The 26,127-nt window shown below is 37.1% G+C and overlaps 1 protein-coding gene across 1 annotated transcript in view; it reads left to right on the plus strand.

The window, feature by feature from the left end:
• Positions 1–26,127, plus strand: part of LOC134542718 (sperm-associated antigen 6-like) — a 49,282-nt gene that overhangs the window by 11,749 nt on the left and 11,406 nt on the right. The window contains exons 4-8 of the mRNA XM_063387195.1: positions 8,294–8,472; positions 16,319–16,492; positions 16,934–17,086; positions 20,664–20,813; positions 23,726–23,884. Of these exons, the coding sequence (XP_063243265.1) occupies positions 8,294–8,472; positions 16,319–16,492; positions 16,934–17,086; positions 20,664–20,813; positions 23,726–23,884 (815 nt within the window). The remainder of the gene's footprint in view (positions 1–8,293; positions 8,473–16,318; positions 16,493–16,933; positions 17,087–20,663; positions 20,814–23,725; positions 23,885–26,127) is intronic.

Below are 26,127 nucleotides of genomic sequence, written 5' to 3' on the forward strand. Positions count from 1 at the left end.
CAACACACCACATTTGTCACCAGTCCACAATTACCCTACATACACAACAGATGTATAGGAGGTAATGAATTTTATAAGTCCAAGAGTTTTTCTTGAGTGAAATACAAGGGAATCTCTATGTAATTGAGAATCAAGTAGGATGCCAAGATCTTTCACAAAAGGGGACTTAAATATAGGTAAGTTATCTATTTTATATTTATATTTTATGGGAAATAATTTTCTAGTGAAAGTTATTATGGTGGTTTTATCTTTGTTAAGATGAACTAAGTTTAAATTGCACCATTCAATAACAGAATTCATGTCCAACTGGAGTAGATAACAATCATGGATGAATTTTCTTTTATATTTTTAGGTTGTCTGCAAAAAGAGTGCCAATCAAATGATTTACACCAACAGTTACGTCATCAATATACATAAATATTAAAAAGTAGAAGTGAAAGTGTACCACCCTGTGGTAAACCAGAACTAACCAGATGTAGATCAGAGTGTGCTTTTTGTATTGATACAAAAAATTTTCTGTTTTTTAAATAACTAGTCAGCCAGGATATATATTTATTACATGAGCCAAATTTAGCACATTTATATTGAAGAATTTGGTGATTTACAGCGTCAAAAGATTTTCTAAATCAAAATAACAAGCATCAACTTGATCACGAGTTATTACTTGAGAATAAATAGGGTAAAGAAACTAAACTTAATTGGTAGTAGTGGTTTTACCAGTTATAAAACCATGTTGAGCGTCAGTCAGTTGATTTTTTAAGTTAAAGTTTAAATGTTTAAATATTATTTTGTCAAAAACTTTAGCAAAACCATTTAACAGAGAAATTGGCCTGTAATTAGAAACGTTTAACTTATTACCTTTTTTATTTATAGGTCTAACCTTAGCTAGCTTCCATTTACAAGGGTAGATACCATCGTTAAAAATGTGCATAAGGACAGGAGTATAGAGTAAAGAACAACCTTTTTTAAATAAAATTAGGTATATCATCTTGTCATGTTGAAAAAGTAGATTTTAGAGTTTTAATACTCCATAGAACCAGACTTTCTGAAATGTTAGTCATAGGAATGAAACATTTAGTAGAATAAGAAGTGGGTAAATTAATATTTGAGGGTGGAGTAACATAGACACTTGAAAAGTATACAGCAAAACAGTTTGCAATGATAGCAGGGTTATTTATAACTATCATTGGTTCTGAGAGAGAGTTGTTGATTGTAACCCTTTCTCATGATTCGTACTAATTCCAGAATTTTTTTGGATTCAGTTTAATTTTGTTATTAATATTTTGCAGCCAAAATTTTTTATCTCTTTTGATAAAAGTAGTTTTGAATCTCGACGTGATTGAGAATATAATAAATAATAGTAGGGATTTTTATTTCTTTTGTATAATTTATGATAGTGTTTTTTTTTTCAATTTTAATGACTTGATCAGTTGATAGACGAACCAATGGGGATATTTAGATGTAGTTTTCACAATAGTATGAATATACAAATGTATAAAATGATTCATTGTAGATGTCAAATGATCGACCATAAAGTTAACATCACAAGTATTATAAATAGGTGACCAATCATGTTCTTTTAGAGCATTGTATAAACCAAGATAATCACCGTTCTTATAGTTTTTAAAACATGAAGAAACATTTTGAAATAATTGTTCTATGTTAAGTTCAATGTTAATCACAATAGAAGGATGTAGTGGATCTTCTTTGACGAGGGAATCCAGAGCTTTGTTAACAGTACAATGATCAAGATTGGTGAAGCAGAGATCCAGTAGCTGATTAGAAGGTTGAGTGAAATTAAACTGAGATAAACCCAATGCTGAAATGAAATTGATTAAAGTCCGTGCTTTATAGTTGATACTTGAATGAAGAATTTTTAGTGTATGAAAGTGTGACCAATCAACGCCAGGCACATTGAAGTCGTCCAATATTAATAAATTAGCAAACGTATTTGTCAGTTTAACTTCAATATCATCAAAATAACATGCATATAGAGAAGGAGATGTTTGTGGGAGAATATAAATATTACCAATGGTTAAAGACTTTGATTTCTGGGTTTTTATTTTTATCCAAACAGCTTGAACACCTGGGTGATTGAAATTAAACAATTGCATTACATTTTTTAATTTATATTTATTTACTGCAATCAAGATGCCGCCACCTCTTTCCATCAATGTTAGGGTAGGGTCTCTATCTGACCTGAGTATGAGATAATTATCGTTAAAATAATGAGAGTTGATGCTGTTGTTGGTGAACCATGTTTCAGTCAGACATATTATATCTTGATCAGTACTTAAGATACTATTTTCAAAAAATTCAACAGCTTTTGTTCGTAAATCTCTGACATTTTGATAGAAGATTTCACATCAGAGGACACAGACACAGTCATAACAGACATGGGCTAAAGTGATCCTCCTGCCACCTTCATGGAAGACGTTTCTTTCAGGCTGCAAGCAGTACTGCTAGTTGATTCTTGACTCTCACTGGTTGATTTGTGGATAACAGGATTGGTTTATATCAGGTTTGTAGAGATTGATGTAGTTTTCCGTAAAATGGACTAATGAGACATCCGTTGGGCCAGGAAATGGTGTTATAAATTCTGTTAAAATCTTCTTCCAATACCAAGACGTGGAAGGAAGTGTAGGTGTTGTACTTGGAGCAGAGTTTAACTACTTGAACCTGAGTAAGATTAAGTTCTTGTGTAATGTAATCAACTTCAACTGATGGGTCAAAGCGAGTTACATAAAGCGCTTTAGTTCTTTTGACTGAAGGCTTAATGATAGTTTTTAAAGAGGAAGTATTCCTGATTCTAGCTTGCATAGGTGATATTTTCTTTTCACTTGTAGAGGATAATGGAGCATGGTTCACGTTTGAGTTGGACTTGCGAATGTTTTTCACTAAAGTGAAACCTTGGTTGTCGACCTGCTGGTTGTTGTTACGGTTGGGCAGGATGTTATTGTCAGCACGAGAGTCCCGCTGAGTTGTAAGTAGGTCAGCCGTTCGGTTGCCGTGTGAGCCGACTGAAAACGTGACATGTCTTGACGCCTGATCATGTTTACTGATGGCACTCGCTTTCGTTACAACTTGACTATAAGACTTTTGAAATTCCTTTTGACGATTCAGCTGTTGCTTTACTTGAACTAATTCATTTTTTAAGTCACAGATTTTGTTTCTCGAATCATTTAGAAGCATTTTTATTTTTTATTACTTGATTCTCACTTATCAGTTCGTCAACTTTACTACATAATATTTTAGTGAGATCCAATAATTCAATTATCTTACTCGATTCCATTGTAGGAGGTATAAAGGCGGCCGTTGAAGATTATTTCCCGGTTAATAAACACTTCAGTGGAGAGTTCTTGTTTTTAGTAATATCTTCATTATAAATGATGGTACAGGGTAAAGATTCATTATACTGGGGCATCGAAAACCCCAGAAATTCCTGACATTAGATTATTGACGAGTTAATCTTATAACTATCACTAATTTGTGTTAGAGAAAAAAGTTAGTAACTGCCAACGCGGGAGCGCACAAGTATAGCGACCATCATCGGCAGACGTAAAATTGATATAATTTAATTTAATTTGTAACATGCCCACCAACAGCAGTATACATGACAGGACATGACATGACATACATAACTATACAGACATAACAATATAAAATAACATAACATAAAACATGATTGGACATTGTATGTCATTACCCACCCTGCATCGGTACCAAGAGCAGCCAAGCAACTGCCTGGGGTGGGAACCCCAGCAGGTAGGCATCACCGCAAAAGGCCTACGTAAGGGAGGTAAGTAGCCACACAGAAGTAGCGACCGGTTCCTGGAAAAACAGTTATACATATATAAAATAAAAACTAAAAACAATTATAGAGATGTGTTGTGGCCAGGGGTTGTTCGGACGGCTTTAAGGTGATATGTTAGTGGGCGCCACCACGTGGTGAGGCACGTGGACCCTGTGAGACTCCTAACTCGGGGCGTGACGTCGCCCATGTGAGGCGTGATTTTACCCCCTGAAAACACCTAGCACTAATTCCTGCCCGCTCTCAGCGTTGGGCACGCTATTATCTACGCAGTGGGCTCTCAGGCATCCCACACGCCGTCACACTCCACGTGGTCATACATTTTTAAATAATAAAATAATACGTTAGATTTACACACCTGATTTATTCGACTAATTCAACTCGCACACGTACATGATTGAAACTATAAAACACCCGCGGCACGAATCGGTTTAGGTGTAAAGACCCTTCACGTGGTCACATCTCAAATTACGTAATACATAGAAGAAAAGACCGTTACTGGTCATAAGACAATTAATTAAACAGTCCCCCGACCAAGAGGAGCTCCAAGGACGAAAAGAAAACAATTTGTAAAAGATTAAAGTTAAACAGAATTACTTAGCGGTGAAAACAAGCGGTGAGGTCCCCGGAGTGCTGAAGCGTCTACTCTCGGTCGTTGATGGCGGAAGACTGGGCTGAGCTCATGGCTCGGCTCGACTAACATGGCGTCCTCCCGCCGAAACAATTGCTGTGTAAGATATTTATGAATTCGTGCCACGGGAAACTAAAGTAACATGACAAGAATGATTTAAAAATTACATGACATTTTCTGAATAATGCAAAAGAATACTACAAATTACAATTATTAAGAATGACATTTAATTATTGTCTGGCTTCGGGTTTCCTCGGGAATGTCCGGAAATGCTATTATATTTTGATACCTTATTTTAATTAAAAGTACATAAAACCCTCCCGGCCGGTCTGCCGTCACGTTGTACTTGGGGAACATAAAAACAAATAACACAAATACATTTAATTATGCATTAGGGGTGCGGCGCACTGGCTCTTGCCGGGCGAACACACACGCACGCACACGTACGCACGGGTAGGCAGGAGGTTTGAATGGCGGGTGGGTGGTGTTTGGGCGGTGGCTTATCGGACTTAACAGGGGCCGCAGGCCTGGACGATGTCAGATGATAAGCTTTTAGATAACAACAGAAAAGGTTTTTATTATACAATATTTAGAAAAGAAATAAAGTTAATAATAAATAACAGTATAAATATAATAAAAAGGTAAAATATAGATATAAGTGAACTGTGTGTCTGTGGAGTGTTTGTGTGTATGTTGCATGTGTGTGTGTGGGGTGTGTGTGTTTGGGGGAGAGGTAATGTGTTGCATGCGTGTGAGGAGGGGGGGGGGGGGTGGTGTGTGTGGTGCACTTATGTTGTGTGTGTGGGGTGTGTGTGTGTATTTGGGGGGGGGGGGGGGGGGTTTGTGTGTTGCATGTGTGTGTGTGTGGGAGGGGATCATTTGTGTGGGTGTGTGTATATTAAAAATGAAACAAAGAAAATATCTAATAAAAGGATTTCATATCAAATTGGTTATAGTTATTGACAAGTCTGTAAATAAGGTCATTGTTTTTTAGCACTGTGCCTAGGGTAGATTTCAGACGGCTATTGATCTGAGGGATTTTCAATCCTGTATTTTCAATAATGTACTGAGATTTTATTTTTTAACAGTAGCAATTATTTACAAATAAAGCATCTAGGTAATTTTTTCGATCAAAGAGGGAGATCAAAGAATTTAAAGTAAAATTTTTTTAGTTGACTTGATCAATAATGTTATTTTGAATTGAAAGTTGATTGCTATAATTCAATGAAATATTGTTCCAGACTATGGAGCCATAGTCTTATTTTGATCTAATCAGAGCAAAGTAAAGAGAGAGAATGGAATCCAAATTATTCGCAAAAAAAGTAATGTATTTAATTAAGGCAAGAATTTTACGTGAAGATGAATACACGTGGTGTACATGTTTGTGATAAAATAATTTAGAATCTAAGTAAATACTACCAAGATCTTTGATGAAATATGTTTTAGAGATTAAGTTATTTTTTAAAGGGTAATCAAATATAATAGGGTGATATTTCCTGGAAAAGGTTATTATCTTGATTTTTGTATTATTAAGGTTAACCAGATTATCTTTGCACCATTGATTAATGGAATTAATGTCATTTTGTGATAACAAGCAGTCATTTAGAGTGGTAATTTTTCTATAAATTTTTAGAACACCTGCAAATAGTGAGCTTGTTGAGTGATTAAGGACCATTATTATATAATTGATGAAAATATTAAAAATCAGGGGTGACATACCTCCCTGGGAACACCAGAACTGTCATTAAATAATGAAGAATTATGATTAAAAATTGATACAAATAATTTCTATGTTTGAGATAGCTAGAAAACCAATTAATATAATTATCGCACAGAATGAAGCTTGATAATTTAATAAGTAGTAGTGAATGGTTTACAGTATCAAAAGTTTTTGCTAGGTCAAAACAGCAAGCATCAGCCTGTCCCCCCTATATGTTACTTTATTGTAGGTAGGATTGAGAAATGTAATTAAGTTAGTAGAGGTTGACAAACCAGATCTGAAACTGTGCTGATTATTAGATAGTTTATTACTAATATGAAAATTAAGAATTTAGAATATAATTTTTTTCAAATATCTTAGAAAAACCATTAAGTAAGGATATTTGTTTATAATTAGCAACATCAAGTTTGCTTCCAGATGTATAGATTGGAATAACTTGACAGTTTCCCAGTTGCTAGGATACACTTTCGATTTCAAACTACTGTTAAATATACGTTGTAATAGTGGTTTGGTGCTAGTAATTGAGAGCGACCCTTGTGAATAAAATTGGGTATACCATCTGGACCAGTTGATTTGGAAGTTTTAATGGCCTTTATACCCCAAAGTACAAGGCTTTCATAGATGAATGTTATAGGGATAATCCCAAGGCATAGGTCAGAGACAGGCATCTGGGGTTTAGTACTCGCAGAAACATAAACACTAGAAAAAATTGAGCAAAAACATGTGTTAACACAGCTGATTCGTTAAGAGAGTTAAGAGAGTTCATAATAACCATCTTTCATGATTTTTAACATATCTCCAAAAATATTTTAGGGTTTTGTTTGGTGTTGTTATTGATCATCTGAGTGCATTGAATTTTATCATGTTTGATTAGAACTTTCACTTTTTTTCTATAATGAGAAAATGGAGAGTATTAAAACATTTTTTGGATCTGCTGTATAATTTTAATTTTTTTTTTTCCATTTAGAGCGTAAATTAACTCGTTAGAAAACCATAGCGGATATTTAATGGCCATTTTTCTTGAAATTGGCATGTAGATGTTATTTTTTTCACTTGTGTAATTATGTAATTGCTCAACAAGATAATTTACATCAGAAGAGTTATAAATGTCAGTCCAATTGTGGTTTTTAATTGAATTGTAGAGATCGAGACAATTACCTTTTTTGTAATTATGAAACTCAGTATGTGAATTATTCTTGTGTGAGAAATTGTCCATTGAAACAATAATGTTTAAAGCAGGATGGTACAGGTCTTCTTTGATCAACACATTGTTCGCAAAAGTTACAGAACATGGAAAAATATTAGAGAAGCAGAGATCTAGAAGATTCTTGGATGGTTGGTTATTATTGCAAGGTATTAGCCTTAGGGTAGTTGTAAAATTAAGTAAATACTGAGCCTTGGTTTTAACGTGAGGATGAACAATGTTATCAGCTGAGTTGTTCGCCCAGTCAACACCAGGACTGTTAAAGTCTCCAAGTATAATGAACATTAAAATAGTTTTTGTTTAGTTGTAACCAACATAAAATGAGTCTTATTTCTAAAATCATGAAACTTATTTTTCACATACTCAACTGGTTATTGCAGGTAATTTATTTTCTGCAAACATTTATTAGTATTTTTTGTATTTTTCAATTTATGGGCCACACACACACCCTGCAGGCCACCTGTGCACGGCTCTAAGGTGAATGAATCATGGTTTTAACATCTTGTCAAAATCTGGCTTATTAGAGAGGTTAAGGCGTGATGTGATGAGAATGGAAAGTTTAGCACTGACAGAATGAATTTGGAGGGGTAGGGGTAATGGGAGTACCGCGAGAATGAATTAACCACCTCATGGCAATGTCCACCACGTTTACCATTTGCGAAAAATCCGGGTTCGATTCCCGACGGAGTGAAACCAAGTTTTTTCGCAAGTGGGAAATGTGGCGTACATTGCTGCAGGCCGGTGGCTTGCATTTCCCCCACCCACTTAAAATGCCAATGCTGCAGTCTCTTCTCATCACCGCTCATTGTATCTAATAACCCCGGTGTCAATTAGATGTCGCTCCCGGTGGTAGGGGCCGTCAGGTCCGTCGCGTCGCACCACGGCAAAGGGAGCGATGGTTTCCGACAGCAGAGCTCTCGCCCCTAGGAGCGGTCCCGCTGCTGGTGCTCTGCTCCCAAGAGCCGGAGGCGTGCTTGAAGCAGGGAGCGGCCTCCGCGCTGGGCGAGATAGCCAGGCACGCCCCTGAGCTGGCCCGGCTGGTGGTGGACGCCGGCAGCGTGGGCCCGCTCGCCAGAGCCGTCTGCAGCAAGGACACCAAGCTCAAGGTATCCACACTGCTGCGTCTACATTGCACGCTTATGCACGGAGGAGTGAGGCAAGACGGCTCCAGGAAGGCTTTTCAGGGGGAGATACAGTTGCTAAACATGACTTTAAATAAGTCAGAGATTGGTTTTGGAAAATATACAAATTCATGATCTCAAATGCTGAAACTTAATAGTTTCATTCTACCTTTGAAAATTTAACAAATAAATATAAGCATTTAAGAATATAATAAATATACCCTCCAAAAAAAAGAGCCAGTTTTTCAGTACTCGCCAGAGATGTGTAACATCTAACCTCGGTAACGAGCAAATTCATGTGTTCTTATGTTGCAAATACACTTATAATTTGAAACTCAGATGCTAAATTTAACGTAGAATTCTTAAAAATAATGTTGAGTATGATAAATATATTAAAGTAGTAATTTTAGGGAAAAAACAGTAAAAAATTATTCCCCTTATTTAAACCTAACTATAATTCTGTTTAACAAGATATTTCTTTCGTTTTTGAGGTTATAGTTCTTTATTATGCACCAGAAATTCAATGAAATATGTGCGCATTACACAATGGAAATCTGACAGGTTGAAAGTCTAATGCACATGCATGCAGTAACTACTATAGCCATGAGCTGAAAGTTGGACCCATGGGGAATGTACTAAGTGTATTGGTGTGCCAAAGTAAACTTTATGGTAGTGAAACTATCCTGGAATACATTTAATAAACTTTAATAATCATAAAATATAATAGCAACTTTAAATATACTTAAAATTTATTAGCCAGGAAAATGGCATCAAAGATATTTAACATTTTGTTGGTACTCTTAAGGCATTTTGAATGTGGTGCTTTCTTTGAAGTAGTTTTCAAACTAAAAGTTGCTGTCCAATAGATCCCGGATTTGGACTTGATTTTCGACAAGGAATTATATTAAAATACTTCCCATCTTGTTTAAATTATTTAAACAGTTGTTAATACTATAAATTTTCCACTCTAAAATATTAACCTGAAACATTTTAATACTCATAACACTAAGTATATGTTTTTTATGCTTAAACGACTGAAAACAGTCTGTAAATACTTACTACAATCAAACAAACTTATTGAATTTATTCAACATTATTATTATATAATATTATTATATTATAATGTTATTAAAAAATTCTTCTTTAAACAAGATTTGAACCACTGACCTCATGCTTACGAAGCATACACCTTACCACATTGCTACCAAGACCATTGGGAAATATTGAGAAAATTTATTATAATCATTGCAATGTCATTAATTTTTGTAATTTAAAACTTGGGATTACTTTTTATTTAGTTTACTAAATATATTCCAGGGTAGTTTCACTATCATAAAGTTTCATTTGGCACACCAATGCATTTGGTATGTACCCTAATATTTACCAAAATGACAATATACAGGGTTATGTTGCTACACGTGAATCCACTATCTTTTTGAGGTTTCTGAGACTTCTGCGCAAATGCAGCACTGTTGTCTTGCATTTCTGCTCCATTTTTACAAAATTGCTCTTATAATCCGGCAACTTTGTTTTCGACCTGCACAGACCCCAGTGTCAGGCGGCGGTCATGTGATTCTCTAGCGGAGTGGAGTGGAGGGGATCAGTTGACGGTTGTGCTTTCTGGATACGCCGCTCCCGAGATAGTGCTTCGCAGGTCGGTTTACACGATACGGTTTGCGTTATGGCTTCAACTTCAGGAATTAAGAAACGCATTTCAGCCGGTACACCATTAAGTCGACAAGCAAGGGAAATCGTTTACAATGTTGTAACACATTTAAAAGAATAGAAACGTTTATATGAATTAAATTACAACGTCACAGAATCGGCAAGTGCGGCGACAGGTGTTTCGCAATCAACCATTAAAAGTATAATTGCGGAAGGTAAAATTAAAAGTAAAAGTAGTTTATCATTTTCCACACCCATGGGTAAGAACAAAGACCGAAAGAAAAGAATTGAAGTAGATGACTTTTCCGAATGTGCAATTTGTAGGAAAATTCATGAATTTTATGCCGTTAGAAAAACAGTGCAGACATTAAAGAATTTGACAAAGTCCTTACGAGATGACGGTATTGTGAACTGCAGCAAAGAATACTTGCGCAAACTGTTGAAACGTCTCGGTTTTCGATGGAAAAAATGTCAGTCTAGAAGAAAACTTTTGATAGAGAAACCTGAAATTACCGCATGGAGAGGAAAATATTTACAAGACATTTGTGTGTACCGAAATGCAGGGCGGAATATAGTATACATATCTACACGCTACTCACAGTTAAGTACTTGCTGGCAATCCAGCACTGAACTGGGGGTCACAGAATCTATCGGTAAAGGGCAACGATTTATAATTGTGCATGCTGGTGGCGAACAAGGCTTTGTCCAGAATCCGTTATTGATTTTTAAATCAAAACAAAAATCCGGTGACTATCACGATGATATGAACTATGCAAATTTTTCGTTGTGGCTAGAACAAAAGTTACTACCAAATTTTCCAACGCACAGTGTCATTGTTTTAGACAATGCTAGTTACCACAATGTTCAAACTAATAGAAAATCTTCATAGCTTCTCTTAAACATGACATTCAAGATTGGCGTAGGGAAAAAAGCATCCAGTTTTCTCCTGACATGAACAAAGCAGATTTGTTGTGTTTGGTGAAACAGCATCCTTCCCCAAAAATATTCAAGGTAGACGAAATCATAAACAAATATGGCCATGACGTGATTCGATTGCCCCCCTACCATCCGGATCTAAATACGATCGAGCTAGTTTGGAGGGACATCAAGAGGAAGGTCTCTGAGGAAATAGGTAACTCGTTGGACGAAAAAAGAAAACTATGTGAGAAATTGTTTGCTTCGTACTCCGTCGAACAGTGGAAAAAGTGCTGCGAACATGTTAAAGGTATTGAAGCTGAATATTTCAGAAGTGATTAAATCATGGACATCGAAATCGACAAAATTATTGTAACCTTTCAATCATCATCTGATGAAAATTCAAGTGGAACAGATACTGCACATAGCTTCGACTCGGAATTCGACTCGGACTAGGTAAGGTTAATATTTCCTATGGTTATTCAAAATATTAATTAATTTTTCTAATGGTTCTTTTGCAGCTGTATGTGATAACTATGCAGGTTGCATAGCCTATGCGAATTAATGTTCTATTGGCTTGATATATTAATATTACTTATTAAGGGGAATGGTGTACTTATACCTGACAGCAAACATTTTGACTCAACTTGGTTGTCAATTTTGTTTACATTTAATTGACACTTTACGATTTCCGGGTGCATGTGATGTATAGTTTTTTATGTCCAATGCTCTAAATAGACATGCAGTTGTTTCTCAGAGGTCCCAATGTCCTATGAGACTTTCATCGGTGCCAGTGACATTTCATTAATGGGATATATTTAGAAAAGTTAAGTGCATGCTTCTATAGATGTGCCCGTGCATCTGATCAATATGTTCATCTAGATATAGAAGTGGGAATGAATATGTAGTTTTCGTAATTTTGAGGGTTTCCAAAATACATTTCAGGAGTCTTTTCCCCCTCGATTACCAATTTCGGACGTAGATTTCATTATTGCATCAACCAAATGACCCCCATAATGCTGCGTCAAACGCAACAAATATTTCGTTAGTGCGAATACCTTTCAACCTCACCGCGAAACGAGTGAAGTGCGTTCGTGTAAGTTGTCCTTGAGGGAGGAGTGGCTCTCCCCTACCTGCAGACAATTCGGAGGGGTAGGAGGGGTGGAAGTTAGGGAGGGAGGAGCTGCGCGGAACAGAAACATACAAGGTCAATTACTAAGTTGCTGGGCTATACCAAATGCAGTATACTGAGAGCTAAGATGTTTACACATCAAAAATTTGAGCTCAGAAGGGGCTATTGCTCTCACCGCCTCCTCCCTTTAGGATAGGTACTGGCCTCAAACCACTTGGGTACTAACACAGCACTCATATATTTTAGCTGTGCCGGTAGGCTGAATCAATCCCACAACTCTTTCCAGGTAAGCGCAACGCATTAGCGCTCACTGCCACAAAGGACTCCGCTGAATGTAGTCAACGCATCTGCCTATAAGTGCCTTGTGTCATTGTGCAGACATAGACAATGAGTCACTCTTGGCTGGAAACATCCAAGTTCAAGCGGGATTTAATTTTTTTTCTCAATATTTTACAAATATTTTATTTTATTTTAATAAATAGCTTGACACCCATTACTGGCTAGTTATTATAGAGGTAGGAAGAGAAGAAGATATATTCTTAGGACTCGTGTTAGCATTTGTCTGAAGGAGGATGTTTTAAACTTCTGGAATACAAGCCAGACGTGATGTTGCATGACTGAACACGCTTAGCACCCAAAACACACTCAAATATGTTTCCATGCAGTTAGTTTGAATTTAAAAAGATCATATTAAGATACAGCTGTGCTGTAATTTTAAATTACCTCCTTTATTAGTATTTAAAAATATGTGTGTATAGATAAACTTTCTGCTAAAGCACATTTCAGCAAATTCCTGTAAACAAATATGTAATATGAAGATACTTAAAATTTTAAATGACTCCTTTTTCCTAAAACAAAGCGAAGTGCCGCAGTGACAAGGCGCCGTCCTATCTGCGAACATAAACCGTGTGGAGATCGAAACTGTTCAAGACATCAGACTGGTGACTGTTTACGAAAAGCATTTAAGAATACGCTAAGGGTGGATGAATAGTTCTATTTGAGTATTTTTTTTTTTAAACTGTATTTTTAGGAGAGTGAAAGTGACTAAAAAGTGTGTTATCGAAATAACTTTTAGTCATTTAACACCAGGTACAGATTTTTGAAATCACTCAAGGGACTTGTATTACACCTTTATCTTCATTTCTCCACTATATAATGTTGTGGTTACCACTCAAATCATAGTTGGACAGTGCACGGAGGGAAGACTGCTCGCCAGTTCGGAGCCTAAGAGTTGATAGCGCCCTAGAAGCATCAGCGAGCATTGTATGTCATCACACCTCACTAACACAGACTAGCACTAACATGACTCGATGTGCCCTTAAGGCAAATGCTAAGTTAGTTCTTTCTTATGGGACATGGCTGGTTCCCAACTCGATCCCTGAAGTTTGTTGTTGGGCGTTACAGCCTCCAGTGACCACTTTGTCAACCAGAGTTAAAGCCAAACTAAGTAAGCAATACTTTCTTGCGATGCTGTTAGATTTTTCAAGCAATACATTTCAATATTCCAAAAAGTTTTTTTTCTATCTCATCACTATGTAATGAGAATAAGACAAAATTTCAATATGATTCCTACAGTAACATTTGTTGTGATTGGTACATTGGAGTCTTTGTCGGGATCATACATTTTTACTAGGAATTTTGTGCATTTAAATGAATCATTTGCTAATTGGATACACACTAATTAGAAAGTTTGGGAGGCAATTATAAACCATAGCAAACCAGGATGTAATCTTACATCATTAATTGAAATTGTTTTGGATAGCTGTTGGTATGAGTTTTCAACAAAGATAATGTGTAGTTAATTGGAGCTGAAATTTCTTCCTTAAACCCCCTTGTCATCAATTTGACTTTTACCATCTTTAGCTCTGATGTTCATGCTGAGTGGATGTATAGGATGATAAGATATTTAACTGGTTTCAAAATTTCTTTCAAGACAATTTACACCCATTCCATAAACTCACCACAAACTGCCATCTGTCTCTAGAGTTGGCACTCTGGGCCTTGTTTTACTTCAGTATGTTATTAATGACTAACTTGTTATACTTTTTTTTTTTTTAGAATAGCTTAAGAGTCACATATCATCTGTTACATGCCCAAAGATCTGTGTTCGTGAAATTTCAGAATTTTTCTGTTGGTGAATTAATGGATTGACCTGAACTACCCGTCACTTGAGTTACTATCACTTGGACCTGCAAGGGGAAAAAAGAAGCAAAATTCCAAAATTAAAACATTTTGGTGTGGAATTAAGGTTAAATGAATCTTAGGCTACCTATCACAAGATCATAGGCATAATTGTAGCTTATTAACAGGGGTGGCAAGATGCACGGGGGGCCGGGGGTGCTCCCCTGGGAAGTTTTAAAAAACTAGCATTAAATTCTAATTTTTTAAAGCTTTTTTCAGACTATTTTCACCACAAATCAAAAAATAATTGCTAACATTCTCTATTTTCCTAAAAGATTCATTGTATGTTACTTTAATTAATAGCCATACCATATGTAAACACAATATATTTACATATACACATATATTTACACACAACTCAAGAGTTTGCCTGATCTTTTATCATATAAGTTTGTAAATTATTGATATTTTTACTTCAAAATAGGGTGGCTAAATATTGAGTTGACCAATTCTGGGTGGCAACTGTCACCTTTGAATTACGCTTAATGTACAAGATTGATTGCTTCCTTGTTGTGATTGTAGCAGAGTACTGTGCAAAATTTTCACATAGTAATTTAAAAAAAAAAATTTGTAGCGTGGTTAGTTTCTTGCAGCATAAGTTTATTCATTATGACCTTACTTAAGGCTTACAATGATTATATGTCTTTTTTTTAATGCATGTCAAGAAGTTGTAGAGAAAAATTAACTTTTTGAGGGGAAAAAAATGTAAAGAAGCTTTACTTCAATTATTGTTTTTGAAGTGCTTGCCAAGTGGTTTCACTTCTCATATTTTGAATTAAAGTTAATGTTAAATTAAGTTTAACTGCTTTACAGCTTTTTTTTAAAAGCTTTCTCAAACTCAAAATAATATATCACTGCTAATGATGCTGTTATAGAGTTTTAATATTATTGCTCTAGGAAAATAAGAAAAATGTGTCCCAAAACAAAAATAACTAGTGATGTGATTAATTAGTACAGTGGCGGCCAATCCACGGCCAGCGGGCCTTTTCCACCCGCCAAGGCTTCGCTAGCGGCTCGAATCATTAATATGGAATCATCACTCATTTGATAAATAAGTTTAAATCGAACAAGATGTTATTCTTACAAAATTTCAATAGGTAAATCATACTACATAAATACTAAATAACTATTACATAGGTATGTATGGGAACTGTGATTTTCCTGAAACAATGCCAAGTAGAGTTTATTTATGTTCTTTCACAAGCCAAAATAACATAATATCAAAGAAAAAGGTAGAAGGTATTTGTTGTTGATACTAAAATGATTGTGTGAGGTACAAGTTCGCCTCTTGATATTTATGAATTTTAAAAATTGAAGAGTTCATATAAAAACAAGTGGTTTGCACTAAAAAACAACCATTGTCACAGTGTCCTGTCAGAATCAGGGATGCATGACAACTTGGCGTAATGTATGTAAGCACAGATGATGATTGCAAAACACAATTCAGTAATTGTTATGTATCATGTATCATACATCCACGTTTATACCTTGATCCTGATGGCATGCTCCTGTATAAGTGATCCTGTGGCACATGATGCTTGTTGTTTTAACTTAATTGAAAGATCCTGGCCATTCAAAAATATAAAATACAAATTGTCAGGTCTTGTGGAATTTTTTTTTGTATTCAATTTTAGATCATAAATTATTATTATATCACAAATTGTTGTTATATCCAGGATATATTAACATAATAAATGAAAAAGCAAGCATCATGTACCACAGAGCAATGTATACAGGATCATGCCATCAGGATCTAGGGATCTACTTGGATGTGTTATACTGAAATTTTACAAATAATTTGCTACATCAATAATTTGGATGAAGTTGTTTCCTGAACGATTACGTTTTTCACGTGGGTTGGCCACTACTGTGTCAGTGAAGTGGGCGGCCGTGGGAGGCGACGGGCAGTCTGGTCATGAGGCGAGGGGTTTGTTCCAGAGGCATGTTTTTGCAGCTCTGGGGAACATAGCCAAGCACTCGCCGGAGCTGGCGGAGGTGGTTGTGGAGGCGGGGGTGTTCCCCGACACCCTGCTGCACCTCGCCCACACGGACGAGAGAGTCGCCAAGTCCGCGGCCGTGCTGGTCTCCGAGGTCGCCAAGCACAGCCTGGAGGTGAGCTCACGGCGGGTTCCGCCCTGGCCGGGTCAGCACTCCAGTCTTTGCAAATGGGAGACGTGGCAGGCATTGCATTGAGACAGTGAGTTTTCTCGAGGTACTCCTGTTGCCCCCACCAGTGCATTTCTTTTGCAGCTTCTTGTTATTGTTTTCTCTTCATGTCTTGACATTCACAAGATATTAAACCTAAATTAATTTGTATACTCTTTTTATATGTTAGTAAAAACCAAAATATAACCTTTGGTTCTTACATATTTGTCTTTTATACCTGGTTTTTGGTTAATTTCCTGTATGGGTAATGGGTAAAAAAATGTTACCTCTGTAGTCAATTTTTCAAAAAAACTGTTTTATTCTAAAAAAAAAAAAACTGAAATGAACTGGAAAACCACAAAATCCCGCAGGTAGAGCCTCGAGTGTGCTGGTGTTTGTTGGTGACAGATGTGTGAACTGCTCGTCCATCTGGGGGCCATCGGAGCGCTCATCGAGGCCGTGGGGAGGAGCGGGAGTGACGTCCAGATGTACGGCATCATGACCCTCGGCTTCATGGCCGCCCACTCGGAGCAGCTGGCTCTGGCCATTATCGAGTCCAAGGTCTGTCGCAGCTTGGAGCAAATACCACCCTCTCTTGCCAGCCTGTTAACATTACAAATATCATATTCTGTACCATCTTTAATTATAAAAAGTTTGACTTTTTTTTTTAATTTTGATATTTGTTAATTTTATTCTAAGACCATGAATTAGTGTCTAATGACATTATTTTTTACAGTTATAATAATTCGGACAAAAAAATAATTCAATGCTAAACACCCATTTATCATTTAACAGCAGTCAGTCACTATTAATATTAAAGTATTCCATAAATTATACACTATGCTCAGAAGAGCAAAAAAAAATTACCCATATTAAATTATTTTAAAATTATTGTTGACAAAAACAGTTGTAATAAAGATTTACGAAATTATCATTAGAAATTATTCTTGTATAAAATACTGTATAATGTTTCAGATAAATTTAAAAAAAAATTTCATTACACTACAAAGTTGTGTCTCAAACTTTTATGTTCTGTGATGTAGATCGGGCAACAGAGCACACCGAAACAAGGATAGAGCTAACGGCAGAAACCTTGTATTGGTATGAAAGAGTAAATGTCCATTAAAATGAAAACTTCAAACTAAAGACATGACATGCTACAGACACGAGCGCATGGCAGTCGTATTTTGGTTGTCAGCGTGCGAGGGCAAATTTGTTTATGGAATTAGGTTACATTCTTTGAGAGTGATTTTTTTCCAGTTGTAGGAATAGAATTCCTCTCGGTTAGATGGAAAGTTCATTATCTTGAAAAATATAAGGCTTTTTTAAAACATTTATAACATTATTATCAGAACTATGGATTAGATTTTTTGGTTATCCCTCCATTTTTATTTAGTTCTATGGGGGTTACGATAGAAAACGTGTTGTGCCACCAATTAGTATTTTTCGGCACAATTGTAAATTTGAATTTTAAAATTATTATTTTAGCAGTAATTTTGTAGCTAAACTTTTTCCACTCACTGCACACTCCCACTTAATCTTTGTCAGGCTAGTTCTCCAATTTGTTCCTAGCGACATATGTGATTTTTTCCAACCGTCTAACGAGCCAGCAGTTAGGCTCGTCTTATTCAAGCTTTGGTGCACATCTGGCACGGTAACAGAGCCCTTTCACCGTGACCAAAGCCACTTGTTCCTGCAGTCTCCCATGACCTAGCTTTTCTCAGACCTCCTTACGCAAGCAACTTCAGACATGTCCAAGTCTCAGTTTCCCTAACGTTCTGGCATGTCCTCAGGCTCTGTAGAGCTAGTTTCCCACCGTCGTTGCAATTTCCACCTCCCCCCCCCCCCCCCATCCAGCCTTTCCTGGGAACACTGTCCAGAGCTTTGACTGGTCCTTAACCCCGACCAGCGACGACCTGTCTCAAGGTTTGGACACAAGCGTTCGAATGTACCACCTCTTACCTCTAGTGGCGGTTTTGTGAGTTATTTCTCCTGGGTGTTTGAACACTCACTAAACGCCTGCCCCCTGGCGACTCATGCCACAAGCAGAGTCCTGTAATTCTTTATAAAGCCATTAGAGCGCTCCACAAGTCTCCTCCATAAGCCCCATGCTTTTGAAACAGCCTAGTGTGTGAGATTCACAAATCAACTTCTCGGTTCGGCCACTCCTCAGTAGATTGCGCTGCGATCGTACACTAACGTCGAGATATCGAAGTTAGTATTTCTCGACCAACCTCTCGGAAGTCTTCGGAACCTTTCGGACCTGAAGCCGAAGTCCTCCCTTTATTTCTAAATCAAGCGCTTGTTTTTAATTGTCACCTCGCACTACCACGCACTTGTTGGCACGACGTCAGACTGACTACTTTGTTTCTCGGCCCTCCACTTCCGTCATTGTACGAGAATGTAGTCATCTCATCAAGGGATGTTTCCCTAAGTTAGATAGTAGTTAGTCAGTCTATGTGTTCTATGTAGAAATTTTTATTTTTTTTGGCTTAATTTTAATAATTATAAATTATGACTTTATGAGTGCTTCCGCGTCAACTGCACTTGTTTGGTATTGTCTTCACTCACCTCCCGGCGGGCCCACTTCCTTAGTGCTAGGAGCAACACCCTGTTTTGGTGAGTTTTCGACAACCTTTCTCTTCCCCGACCATCACCGTTTTTGTGGGAATGTTTCCTCGTTTAATGTATGTCTGTGAAGTAGGTCTAATTCTTTTGGATTCTGCTTGTTTACAGACAGGGTCCACAACCTCTTCCTCGTCCTCGGTGACTAAGGACTACTACGGTGCCCTGGTAGCCCATCTCTAGTATAGCATCATCCTCGGCCAGCTAGTTTCGACCATCATACCTCCAAATTCTCCATGATATCTACAGCTTGCCAGTTAGGCTACTACTTTGACAATCCTGAGAGATTTGACAATTATATAACTACAGGACTTTAATTAAGCTATGTTCTAAGAATAAAATTATGGGATTGTTTATTTTTATTTTTATTGTTTTACTAAGACGAAGAAAAATCTTAATAATATTTTGATTAGGGCTGGCCCATATACCAAATTTTATAGTATCCATGTATTAGTAATCACTTAATCAGGTATTTTTAAGTAATCAACTTTTTTATCAAACCCATGTATTGTTAAGATAATGTTTTGGTGTATTCATCTTCCCTCATCTATAAAAGAAAAATAAATAGAAGCACAGATATTGACGAAATTGCACTTGTTATTTATGCATTTGAAATTTAAAGATCCACCTTCTCCCAAAATGTACCCAGGGAGTGTATCAGCATCCATCAACCCACCCATAGGGCTGCCACTGGTATCCTGTCTGGCTTGTATGTATTTCAAAGAGGTTTCTGTATTGCAGACTTCTGGCTGTGTCTCCTACTCTGAATCATACATCATTTGTTCAGAACTTTATGCAAAAACTTGTTGCTCTAGGTTGTCCGTGTTTAACTTTATCGTATATTCATTCATATTATATTTTTGTTCTTTTATTGTCCATATTTGACTTTATATTGTAATCAAATTCCTACTATATTTTTGTTGCTCCTAATTTTTTTTGTTTGGGTAGAATTGATACAATTTTAATATTTTAATTAATTGTTAAAAAATTTTGTTTAAAATTAGGAGTATTCGAGAAAGAATTGGTGGCATCGAAGAGTCTATTCAACTAAATTGTAGTGTTATTTTTGTGTTGTTAATTTAATTTACATTACCATGCATTTAAAATATAATTAATTTTGCTGTATTCGTGTAAATAATGATAAGATATGTTCATTATTTCTGTTATAATTTTTATTCTAAAATTGTGCCCTAAAAATTTATAGATTGATTTTTATTTAAAGTAATAGAACAATTTCTCCTCAACACAATATTGTTTATCTTTCTTACAGTCTATAAATTCAACCGAACGTAAAATGTTCAGAATGCTTATGCTAATATTGATTTTAAAACACTTTGTTAACAGTGTGTTAAAAGTCACATACAAATAAAATTTGAAAATCAAATTGCCTGCTTGCATGGTTCCCCTGTATGTATTAGACTCTAAGCTGAGTGGCTGATACGTGTACCTCCAGATGCATTGTCGTTCAGACAGCGGAGAGTAACGTGGTTGATGTCGGTGTGCTTCTTCGCAGTGCGTGACGGAACTGTCTTGTCTTCTCTGCGAGGACACGGAAGATCACGTCATGGCGACGGCGGTCTGGACCCTGGGACACATTGCCAAGCATTCCCCCCGCCACTCCCAGGCAGTGGCTGATACTGGCGCCTTCACCAAGTTGTTGCAGGTGAGCTACGTCTTGACATTGTCAGTCAGACTAGCAAGCCGCGCAACTCCCTGGTGACAGATAACGTATTACTGCAGACTCACAAGGATACTGTAACTTACAATATGCATACATTGTTTTGTAACTCATTATTCATTTTCATTGAGAAAGTTAGTAAAACAAAGCAAGACTGTTTACTGAAAAATAATTATTACTTGAACCTTTTACATAAAGAATCCAAACTAAATGTTAGTTAAATTCAGGAGGTACAAAGATTTTCAGTTCACTTTTTAGACTATTAGAGTTCATAGGTTACCTTGAATCTGAATTCTCTTGTAGTGACTTATGTGACGTAATGACCTGAAGTTCTTAGAAAAAAGTGAAGAATATAATTCTGTCAAACCTCATTCAACAATGTACAAATTTACAAAAATTTGAGTAATGAGGTTTACTAATAGATAGAGACCGGAAAAATTTACGAGTTCATTTCGCGATAGGCTAAAATACAAATAGTTATACCTCAATGCAGCCTCTGTTATTGGCTCACAACTCACCTAGATGACTCTGGGCCAATGAGAAACACCCAACCAAAGCTGTATCGAATCACATGCTGCTACGTTGGGACGTCTCACAAGACAGCAGCCAATGAGTGGGTCACATTTAACCGAGTGTAAGTAGAACTATGGAGTTCATCCTACAGGTCATTGAACCTGCAAATTTTTCCGGTCCCTACTAATAGATGATGAAATTTATCGGTGTTAGTAGCTGTGTTTGATGGCTGTTTACAATTTTATTTATTGTTTAGTTAATTTATTGTTGAGTGAGATCATTAAAGAGAGAAACATTAACAAACTATATCGAGGAAGAAATTGGCCATGACCAATAAGTAAATATCCCAGCATTTGTTTGGAGTAATTTCGGAGAACATTGGGAAACCTAATTCAGGATGGTTGGACCAAGAATCAAACCCGAAACCTGAATGTGAGTCCAGTGACAAATGTACCACCTCACTGCATGTTTGTTGATTTCAGTTTCCGAGTTTTCTTTCATGTGCCATTACTGACACATTTTCTACTCATTCTTACATTACAATAAACTTTGTGGCCTGCGATAAACCATTCAATAACTTTTAATTTATTAGTTAGTGCAATGCACACTTTCTCTCCCAACCACCTCCATTCACTCCATTCACTCATCCCTTTCTCTCTCTCTCTCTCTCTCTCTCTCTCACACACACACACACACACACTCACACACACTCACACTCACTCACTCACTCACTCACTCACTCACTCACTCACTCACTCACTCACTCACTCACTCACTCACTCACACACACTCAGCCTGGGTTTTCTGCAACACACAAAATACATAGCTAACAAAAACTTGCGAAAATGGTGCAGAGAGTTTAAAATTGAACATACAGGTGTCCATGATAAACAAAACAATTGCAAAAGTGAAGAGAGTAATTTTTGAAAATCAACGGGTGAAGATTCGAGAGCTTTGCGAATTGATCCCTGATGTCAGTAAGACTACTATTGACAAGATTTTGACAGAACATTTGCATTATCACAAGGTGTGTGTAAGGTGGGTGCCCAGAATGCTCACCGGAGATCACAAATGGCAACTGATTAAAAAGCAGCCCACGAATCTCTTGATTACTATGCAGAAGAGAGAAAGGAATTCTTGGATTCAATTGTCACTGGTGACGAAACCTAGTTGCATTACTTGACACCACAGACAAAAGAACAGTCTCGTCAGTGGCTGCATTCAAGATCGCAGAAGCAGCAAAAGTTTAAACAAACATCGTCTGCCAGAAAAATGATGACAACTATGTTTTTGGATAGGAAAGGGATTTGTTGTGCGAGTTGGAGGCTACTCTCAAACTTTGAAGAACCTTCGCAGTGCAATTCAAAACAAAATAAGGGGTATGATGACGAAATGAGTGAATTTTCATTAGGACAACGATCGTCCCCACACTGCCCGTGCAACAACTGACCTTATCAACCAATTTGGATAGGATAACCTTACACATCCTTCCTACAGCCCGGACCTGACACCGATTACCATCTCTTTCCTGCATTGAAATCACACCTGGGTGGGATGAATTTCAGGACCGATGTGGGTTTGAAAAAAGCGGTTGTACACTACTACCTGCATGCCACGGCGGGAGAGTTCTATGACACTCGTGTACGAAAAATGGTACACCGCATGCAAAAATGCATCAATCACAACAGGGATTATGTAAAAAATAATAGTATGAAGACCAGGCTTTCCAACAATGTATAGTTCGTTGTAAATAAATGTGTGTTTATTTTTCAAAAATTTTGAGACCTTATTTTACGACAACCTTCATACTATCTCTGGGAACCATGAATGTTATAAATAACACGTTTTATTGGGTGTACAGTGTCTCACATGTGACACTAAATAATAATCTACAAATCCTCCAAAATTCTCCCTCTGGTTCTCTTCTGCAACTCAATAAACAGCAAACATTTAAAAGATAACTGTAAAAATATCAACACTTACAAATCACTTTCAGATTTGCTTACTTCCATCCCTAAAATAGTCAATATGAATAACTGCTAGTAAAAGCATGTTCCACATGTGGCAGCTGGTGTTTATTTTTTTACCCCTTGTTCTTGGGAAGAAATTAGTATTAACTATAGCTAAAATAAATAATGTTAATCTAATTTCATGATATTATAACAATTTTAAAATGGTATTTAATGTATTATATAAAATTTAACCGGGAAATTGAGTTCAACTTACCTACACATGATGGTGGAATCACCCTTAATGGCATGCGTTCACAATTTTCAGGATACCATTTTGAATGATGCGGAGTCCTATTGTTGTGGCAACTCTGTGTATACGTTTGCCCAACTGGCTGGTTTGCAGAAAATGTGTGTGAATTTTGCTGCTCACAGATGTTTTTGAACCCCAAGAGTTCGGAAGATCTGAAGCAGAAGTGCCGCAAGACCCTGAAGCTGGCCCTCCAGAAATGCATCGACATCGCAGCCCTCGAACCTCTGCTGTGCAACGCACCAGTCGAAATCCTCAAGTACATTGTTGGCCAGCTGAGCAAGGTGAGGGGGTCACTTTTCAGAGAATTTAATTTGTTGGGTAATTTTCTGTAGATGCGACTTTCTTGATGAGAAAAATGTGGGAGATAATTATACTACTATAATTATAATTAATTTTAAGGCTCTTAAAAGTAGTTTTTTGCAGGTAAATGTGAAGTTTATTGAGAGATTAGATTTTTTTTAAGGTTAGGGAGCAGCATTCAAATATTTCCAAATGTAATAGACTTAAAAATGTGTTTTTTTAGAATAATAAAGTGACATAGTAGGTTAAAAATATATAATTTCAGAATTTTATTTATTTATTTTTTTTTTTTTTAAAGTAATAACTAGGAAATTAACAGTAATTTTTGGGATCACAGGAAAAGGGAAGGGGCTAGTCAATATTACTGGCAACTACTTTGTGGGGTTTAGACCAGGGTTCTGTTTATTCCGCAGGAGGCTTGATGACAATCTTTAGTTTCTGAAATCACAGAGAACTCTCTCATTCAAATCTATCACGCTTAAGCAACCTCACTTGCGTTTTCAGTAAGGTTCCTCTGAAACAGGTTTTGCGGAAGTTAGTTGATAGTTTGCTCACAGGCTCAAATATTAGTACTTACTCTAGGCAGGTCAAGTTTGTTCTCAAGTATGTAAATTAATAATGATTCTCTAATATTTTCATACTCATACGAGAAGACTTTTAACAGACATTTTTTGGAAGAAATTAGAAATGCTTCAGCAGCATTTATGAGGATTAATTTTAATGAGGTATGTTCATAGTGAGTATCCCATGAATCTGACAGGTAATCAAAAAACATAATCATAGTTTATAATTTGACCGAATATTCTTACATAAATTTTGATAAAAATATGTAGAGATTAATGGTTGACTAGGCTTAAGTAACTTGCCAACTTGTACGATTTTCCCGTACAATGTATGGAAAACGACTTACTTGTATGGTTTACGGAGACGTGTGGAAATCTTCCGGATTTGTTCCTTTCTTAGTGTATGATGGTGAAAAATCTCTTGCTCGCGCTCACGTGTCATGTTTAGGCTTACCGGTAAGTTTTTTTTATTATTACTGCTGATCATGCCGTACCTTGTTTGCCGCCAACCAATACAAATCTTGTCACAAAAAGAAAATAGACTGGTAAGTTTTGGATAATTCACGTTGTTATAGCGCGATAACTCAGTGGACTGTATACGAAAACGATTACAGATGCCATTATACCACAACAATTTAACGGTGAGGCTACACCATAGTACTACTCACCGCCATGATGAAAAATATGACTGACTTCCGGCTGGAAGTCCAGGGCTGCCAACTATTGGCAGAGATTGCTGAATAATGGCTGCCACTACACAGCAGCGCGGGAAATACAAATTTGAAGTATTCAGAGACTTCTCAGAAGCACTGATTACGTCCAGGTCGAATAAATGTTACTGACACAAAATAACACACACTAATATACAGTCCGAACATTCCGCCCACCTTGAAATGTCATTTCAACACAATGGTAGGGGACAGAGTTTGACCACTGGGCGTTTGAGAGATCCAGTGATGGTGCGCACAGTAGCCACTCTTGCCACACCATCCTTTCTAGGGTGAAGGTTCTGGATACGCCCCAGGCGCCACTGAAGAGGTGGTGATCTCTCTTCTTTCAGCAGCACGAGCTGATGGGGTACAAGAGGCGTTGCTGGTTTGTGCCACTTGTGTCGCTGTTGCAAAGTGTGCAGATAGTCTCTGTGCCAGCGATGCCAGAAATCCTGCTGTAGCCGCTCCACAAGCTGCCAAAGATTTAGATGATTTAGCGGAACATTCTGAAGATCAGGCTCTGGCAATGTTACCAATGGTTCCAATGTCAAGAAATGACCAGGAGTCAACACATTGACGTCGTTGGGGTCGCTGCTCAATGGACACAACGGTCGGGAATTCAAGGTGGCTTCCACCTGGACCAGTACACTGTACAACTCTTCATACGTCAACACCTGCTCACCAATCACTTTCTGAAGATGGGTTTTGAAAGACTTGACTCCAGCCTCCCAGAGGCCTCCGAAGTGAGGAGCGGCAGGTGGGTTGAAGTGCCATGTAATACCGAGCTGAGACACGGCATCCGTGATGGCTTGTTGATGACCAGGTGACGACACTAGCTGTTGAAGCTCCTTGAGGTGATTGTGTGCTTCCACAAAGTTGTGCCACAATCTGAGTAAATGTCTGAAGATCTTCCTCGCCTACCAATGAAGCGCTTGTAAGCAGCAAGAAATG

Source organism: Bacillus rossius, chromosome 1, assembly GCF_032445375.1.
Source record: "Bacillus rossius redtenbacheri isolate Brsri chromosome 1, Brsri_v3, whole genome shotgun sequence".
Taxonomy (NCBI): domain Eukaryota; kingdom Metazoa; phylum Arthropoda; class Insecta; order Phasmatodea; family Bacillidae; genus Bacillus; species Bacillus rossius.